Source organism: Benincasa hispida, unplaced genomic scaffold (assembly GCF_027475165.1).
Source record: "Benincasa hispida cultivar pf3 unplaced genomic scaffold, pf3_genome.v1.1 HicScf1848, whole genome shotgun sequence".
Classification (NCBI taxonomy): Eukaryota; Viridiplantae; Streptophyta; class Magnoliopsida; order Cucurbitales; family Cucurbitaceae; genus Benincasa; species Benincasa hispida.
Genome location: NW_028326240.1, coordinates 2,467,090 through 2,475,000, shown reverse-complemented (window position 1 = coordinate 2,475,000; position 7,911 = coordinate 2,467,090). Strand labels below are relative to the sequence as shown.

Below are 7,911 nucleotides of genomic sequence, written 5' to 3'. Positions count from 1 at the left end.
AGTCTTTAAGTGTACCAGAATGGAAGTGGGAGAGTGCTTCCAATAGATTTCATTCTGGGTATACCAAGGACAGCAAAGGGTTATATAGTAATATGGGTATTGGCAGATAGACTCATTAAGGTGGCACATTTCATTCTTGAGAAGCCCACATATTTAGTGAATAAGTGGGCACAGTTGTATATAAAAGAGGTGGCAAGATAACATGGGGTACCAATGTCGATTGTCTCCAACAGAGACCCTCATTTTACCTTCAGCTTTTGGAAGAGCCTCCAGGCAGCGTTGGGGACTCAATTGAATTTCAATATAGCCTTTCACCCTTAGATCTTGAAAAATGGAGTGCTTGAACTTGATCTTGGAAGATATATTGTCTATGCATTGGAGTTTTAAGGGAGTTGGGATACTCATCTGCATTTGGTAGAGTTTGCATATAATAATAGCTATCAAGCTACTATTGGCATGTCGCCATTTAAAGCCCTGTATGGTAAAGGTTGCAGGTCTCCCATTTTCTGGGGTGAGGTTGGTGAGCAAAAGTTGATGGGAACTGAGATGGTGCAGATGGCAAATGAAGCCATCACAAGATTAGGGCCCGAATGCTAACAGCCCAGAACAAACAAAAAAGTTATGTCGATATTAGGCGTAGAGATCTTGAGTTCAAAGCAGGGGATAAATTGTCTCTGAAGGTAACACTTATGAAAGGTGTCCTGAGATTTGGAAGGAAGGGGAAGTTCATTCCGCAATTTGTAGGGTCATTTGAGGTTTTAGAGCGAATTAGCCTTATGGCTTATTTGTTGGCACTTCCACCGTTTCTCTCTGCAGTGCACAATGTATTCCATGTCTCAATATCGAGGAAGTACATAACGAATCCATCTCATGCGGTGGACTTTAAGCCTTTGCAGTTGAACTAGAACCTAAGTTATGAACAGAAACATATGCAGATTATTGCAAGGGAAGTGAAGGTTTTGCGCAACAGGGAGGTAGCACTGGTGAAGGTTCCATGGCAGAATCATCGATTCAAGGAAGTAACACAGGAAAGAGAGGAGGAAATGAGAGCCTAGTCCTCATAACTCTTTCAAGACTAGAACTTTTGAGGATGAAAGTTTTTTAAGGAAGGTAGATTGTAACAAGCCAAATTCCAGGAAATTGCATGTTTTTATCTTGATTATGTAGATTTGGATTTTGACTTTTATAGAAAAAGATTTTTTTTTTTTATTTTGGTTAAATCGATTTAAATTAATCTTGGTTAAGATATGGGATTAATTCGATTGTTGGGAATAGAATTTAATTTTTGGCTTTGGATTGGGTGGATTTCAATTGGGTTTTAACCAGAGATAGTGGAGATTTTAAAATCGTTGGGTTGAAGTGAAAATAAATAAAATAAATTAAGTTTTGTGGTTTTTTAGGAAAAGAAATATTTTTCTGGTTGAGGAAAAGGGGGAAATTAGGATTTAATACTTTTTTCCTATTTAAATGGGAACCTCGGTTTGCATGCAATTAAAGAAAAATAAAAGAAAAAAATTCTTCTTCTTCTTCCTCGAGGGCAGCACACGACCCACCCCTCGTGAGTTCAGTTGTTGATCGAAGCTTCACCAGACGTTGTCACCGATCACGCCACCGATTGCAACTTCCGCCAAACACGGTCCGTCCTTCACAACCCAGCTTTTCACTTGTCATGCTTGAAGGTCGTCGAACGTCGTCCGTTCTTCACAGCCCAGCCCAGCCCACTGTCCACCGTGTAGCTTTGTCGCCTTCGTCGTTACCATTGATGTCCGTGGAAGATTTCATCTGGATAGCTTTGAGTCTACTCGTGTGGCCCTTTGTTCACACGTAGTTGGGTAAGGATTTGGTTGTTTTCGGTCAGTTTCGTGGGTTTCTTGAAAGATCTTGGCTATCTAGTGTAACTTTGTCTGACAATGGTTTGATATGAATTTAGGAAATTGCAGTTGAGGTTCTAAGGCATTTTAAAAACTAACCAATTCTTTATTGGTTTAATTTTGGTAAGTTTTGGGGTAAGTTATGCGGGAATTATGGCAATTTTGGGAATAAATTGTATATGTTTTAGGGATTACCCCACAAGTTGAACTGTGTGTTTATGGTTGGTGTTAGGGACTTTGATTCAAGCTAAATTGAGAGGAAGGTTCAACTGCTTGATTGCTATTTTTCTTAGGCTTAAATCTGAGGTAAGTGCTTCTAGTCGACCGTCGAATTCACCGTTGCCCGTGAGCCCATGCCTATGCAAATAAATTTTTATGCATCGAATTAACCTCTTAACTAATTAGTAATACAAGTAGCAAATCAGTGCTATCAGCTTCACTACTGATTCGCCCTCGAACCCAAGTTGTTGTTAAGTATGAGATTGTACTAAAAGCATAATTGTGTTGTTTTGAATTGTTATGACTTACTATATGACTTGTTATGTTTGACTGTTGAGGGGGTTACAGAGGTCTATGCTTATGCCACGAAAATTATGATTGTATGTGACTGTTGTGGTAACTGAATAATGGATGCATTTTGAGATTATTTGACCCTATTCGAACATGATTAAAGACTATGATTGTATGCTTATGACTATGTTAGACTAATAGTGGCTATTAGTATCTTTATTGGGCCATGCACATCGTGTATTGTGGACCTTTGGGTTCATATCTTATGCCTATGATTGTATCTCTTCGAGGTCACTACTTATGAAATCGCGCCTTCGGGTTCGCCCCTATGCTTATGCCTATGTCTATGCCTATGATGCGTAATGTGCACTTGGAACCCAATAGGAATGCTAACAGCTCACCTAGTGGACCCTGTAGTGGGTCGCTTACTGGGTATATTTATATACTTATTCTTTTCTCTTCATATTTTTAGGTAAAGGTAAAGATAGACCAGCAAATGACAAGAGGGATATGTGATCCAGTCATTGGACAATGCTTCCACACTTACGTTTTATTTTATTTTATTTTTGGCATGATTTAGGTTAAAGATATGACATTTATAACTTTTGGTTATTTTATTTATTCATTAGTTAATTTATTGGTTTATTCAATTTATTCTAAATTTAGAGTTTGGGGTGCCTCGAACAGTATTTTATGATATTATTATTTTTAAAAATAAATGTTTGTCCTTTTTATTAAAATTTCCTTTGAGAAATATACACTGTCAAGCTTATGCATGCATGTAGTAGCATCTTGGTAGTATAGTAGAAAGTCGGATCGTTACAAAATACTTAACCATATTTTTTTTTACCTATAATCTGAAATTAAAAAAAATGTCTATTGATTAATGTGTTTTATATTTTCATGCAAGTACATATTAACTCTCAAATAAGGTTGCACGATTAGCATAAAGTTTAATTGACATAAAACATGCAATATCAGCCTCAATGTCAGAAGTTTGAACCCCTCTTCCTCATATTGTATAAATAAAACAAATTCAGATAAAATTAGACTGTTTGTCAAATGAACAAAAACTAATTTGAATAGGATAGAAATTCCCCAATTTTACATAAAGTTTTCAAACTTTACCTTCATCTATTACCTTGATGGAATGGAAGGGATGATACCACAACATTTTTTTTTTGTAAATACAACTTTTAAAGGAATAGAAATATCGAAATTTAGGTATATTATAAAAAGAATAAAACATATATGTTCTTTCCCCTCAAAAAGACGATATTATATCTTATAAAAGTATAAGAATATGGAAATTTAGGTACATTCCAAAAATAAATAAAATTTAGGTAAAAAGTGCACGACTAACTTTAATTTTAATAAAATTTCCCTCATTCAAAATAGAATAAAAACTTTCTCAAATGTTTGTTTAACCGTATTTTGTAAATATCCTAAACTACTACTTTTGAATAAACTTATTCCATCTAATCTACTTTTAACATAATTTATATATATATTACAAAATTAATATACTTTCAACAAATCAAGCCACTACGTTAATCAAATAATTTCAACAAAAGAAAAAAAAGCATAAAAATTTCCCAAACCTCATTTATTCTAATTCAAAATATAACAAATCATCATCATCATCATCATCATCATCATCATCATCATCATCATCATCATCATCATCATCATTATTATTATTATTATACCATTTTGGTCTCCAAACTTTGAAATCTATTCAATTTTAGTCCTTATACTTTCAGTTGTTCAATTTTAATTCTCATATTTTCAATAAATCTTAAATTTAATCCCTCAAATTAATTTTTATGAAAATTGGTTAGATAATAATAATATTTTTCATGTAAGGAATTACAATATGATCATATATTTTCAAAGTTTATTGTACAAATGTTATATATAACAAAAAAAATTTAAAAAATGAACCATTAACTAACATTAGAGACTAACTTTAAGATTTATTGAAAATATAGAGACTAAAATTAAATAATTAAAAATATAGGGACTAAAATTGAAAAATTGAAAGTACAGAAACTAAAGTTGAATAAATCTCAAAACATATGGACTAAAATGATATTTTAATTTTATTTTTGTCTTTCGCCAAATTTGGGAGTGAAAAAAATATACATCTAAAGTTAAAAATTAAAAAGGGTTTCAAGAAGGTATTCATATATCATTAAATTTTTAATAACATTAGGACTTTCTACCCATTAACCTAAATAGGTAAACTTTTATATTTTTAATATTAATAATTTAAATGAATATTATTTTACACAGAAGTATGACCGAATTAACTTTTTAGCCTTCTTACCATTTAATTTTTCAATACATACAATAAAATTAATACCAAAAAGGATAAGTTTCTCATCGTTATAAACTTCTCATAATGGTATTCTTTTCAAAACATATAAGTAAAGAAAGTTTCATTAAAAAAAAAAAAAAAAAATTGTTTCCTACATACAAAGTAAGAACTAAACTCGAATTGTCAGGTTTTTGAGCGATTTTTAGCAGGCATTTGGAAGGTCAAACGATGTCCAAATTAAATGTGTGACCATGATTTTGAAGCCCGGATATGTCTTTCTGATTTTCAAGTCTCAAGTCGTTTGGTGTTTTCTATGAAAAGTTATGACAGTTTGAGTAATGAAGGGTCAAGAATTCTCTTTCATTTGCTTTTATCAGTGGTTTATTGAAAGAATTTAGGGAGACACTTTGTGAAACTATATATAATGGTATTATAATCTTTGCCAAGACAAGGTTAAGAAGGAAATCAATAGAAAATTGAGTATTAGTGTCCATAGTTTATTCTTTCTCTCTTCAATAAAAAGCTCCATCACTCAAATAATTTTTTTTTTTTCAATAAGAATCTACAAGAAGTGGAGAAACAATTAAACCTGAATGTATTCAAGATATATTTGAATACATTCACATAGTCCCTACGATAGGTACTATTTAAATTTTGGTTTGGGATATTTTGAAGTTTGGTCAAATGACATATTTGGTCTCTATATTTTGAAGAAAGTTAGAATTTAGTCTATATGATCTATAATTAGAATTTAGTCCATATGATTTGATAAAAGTTTCATAAATAGTCCATACAGTAGGCACTATTTATGAAGATTTTATCAAATCATAAGAAGTATTTATGATGTTTTATCAAATCATAGGGATTAGATTTTAACTTTATTTAAATCATAAGGACCAAATTTGTAATTTAACCTTGAATTTTCTAAAAACAAACCCGTTTATATTTGATAAGTGTACGAACAAAATAATTTATATAATATATATCATTTTATATACTAAACAATAAATATATTGTATATTTATACTTTCTAATATATTTGTAAACACAAAAATAAATAAATAAACCATAATATATATACAATGCATGTTTACATTTTTCAATATATTGCCGATATATTTGAACTATACTTGGCATCTCAATTGAAAGATGGTCAATTTTTGGGAAGGAATGTGGGAGAAAAAAATAAACAAAATCTCTTCCAATGAAGGAAAAATTAATTTCAAATATCCTCCCTTCAATGAATATCAACCAAAATTAATAAGTAATAAAAATAAAATCTAAATTTAAAAATGAGGTTAATAAAGAAAGAATTAGATATTTCAAAAATTTTCAAAATAATGATTGAAAGATTAAATTTGCCTAAAATTCAAGTTAAAAATCATAATAAAATAATTCAAAATCTATAACGTATATGAAATCTATTAATATTATATTGTGTAACTTTCTAAAATAGTGTGCATTAAAAAAAATGACAAAAAGAAAAGAAAAAGAAAAGAAAAAACACGATAGTTCATTAGTGAATTGGAGACTAGCTCAAATAAAATTTAAAGTGTGTTTAATTGAGTAATTTAAAATAGATTTGAGTAGTTACCGATTTGAAAACTGAAATTTAAGAACAAAGAAAAATAGAGTTATATTATATAATTTTAGTAATCAATATTATATTATATGATTTTAGTAATTAGTATGTATTTAATGGTTTATCTAAAAATTAGTTCTCAATTTAAAAAGTTATTTGAATATATTTAATAGAATATTCATAAACAATAAATAATAATTACTAACAAAATATTTAGTGGGAAATCAACTATTATTAATTAATTATTTATTTTGTTTGTTATTTGATTTTATAATAATACTATTTAATTCAATAAATCTATGAAAGAATAGACAATTTGAATCACATATCAAACTCTCCCCGATAGAAAAGTTGATGAAGACTCGGAGTTTTGAATTGTTGGAACTAGGGGTATTAAAAAAAATAACTCGTTTGATTTAGATAGGGTTCTCAACTCATTTGGATTGGGTTGAATTCAAATATATGAAAATCTTATCAGGATCAATTCATGGATTCACTTAAAATAATTGGAACAACCCAAATTTATTATTAATTTTAAAATGTATGTTTTTTACTTATAATATAATTATATAATTATATATTCATTTATTTTTTTGGATAATTTACTATATAACAACCCTTAAAAATTATTTTTTAGCACTTTATAAAGAAAATTTTTATAATATAAATTGAAATTGAATGGATAATCTTAATTTAATATAAAAAAAATTACATATTAACATTTTACTTATTTTTAAAACAATTTTTTTTTAAAATGATTAGAGTAACGGAATGTTTCATGGTTGAATTGGGTTGGGTCCATTATTTAATAGGGGTTTCTATATAAAGGAATAATCAGGTATATAGTAATAATTATACTATTATTTGGAAAAATAGCAAAAGACGGTATCTTTTGAATTATAGCAAAATGCATGATGTCACACGAGTCCAATTTTCTGGAATCCTGAAATGCCTTCATCGTCCCTTTTAATTGTAGTTTAATTAATACGACATATTTATTAATGAGACTGTAATTAATTGCTCAACTATATCCCAACAGACTTTTAGCGTCAACTAAGATCATCATTTCAAGTGGATAGTTTGCTATAAATCTCATAATTTAATAGTTGCTTTGAATTTTCGAATCGTGCATATCAACTAATTTTCAAATCTTGTTTTGAAATTTAAAATATCATATTATATTAACTATCCTAACTAAGAATAGTTATTTTTATTATACTTTCTATTAATCTTAATCAAGATTCATGGGTTTTCAATTATTTTGAACGTTTTATTTATTATCCTTTTAATTCAAACATAAAATACTAGAATACAATAAGTAGCCCGGGCTTTCTTCATCCTCTGTACTAAACACTTTCTTGTTATGTTGTTCGACGATTAAAAGTTTTGTTCGATGGTAAGTCGATGAAAGTAACTACTATCACAACTTCCGATTTATTCAATTTTTTTGTTGCTTCGAACACATCTTTTTTTTTACTGATTTTACCTTTTTATTTTCAATCGACGACAAGTCTACATTGGAGGCTTGACTCAATTATTCAAATCCGCTGGTGCATAGATGAAAGACTTGAGTTAATCGACATTCGAACAAGAGTTCAAGTGGCAAAGTCCCTTCTTTCCAAAGTGAT

At 29.6% G+C, this 7,911-nt stretch overlaps 1 protein-coding gene across 1 annotated transcript; it reads left to right on the top strand.

Annotated features, from left to right (window-relative positions):
• Positions 1-590: 590 nt before the first annotated feature.
• Positions 591-1,055, top strand: LOC150030563 (uncharacterized). Its single transcript, XM_090309625.1, has 2 exons — positions 591-824; positions 936-1,055. The coding sequence occupies exons 1-2, from the start codon at positions 591-593 to the stop codon at positions 1,053-1,055; spliced, it is 354 nt and encodes a 117-aa protein (XP_090165751.1).
• Positions 1,056-7,911: the final 6,856 nt, after the last annotated feature.

Coding starts and splice junctions, on each gene's coding strand:
- LOC150030563 (XM_090309625.1), top strand. CDS start 591: ATGCTAACAGCCCAGAACAAACAAAAAAGTTATGTCGATATTAGGCGT. Junction 825..935: donor TTCTCTCTGCAGTGCACAAT/GTATTCCATGTC, acceptor AAACATATGCAG/ATTATTGCAAGGGAAGTGAA.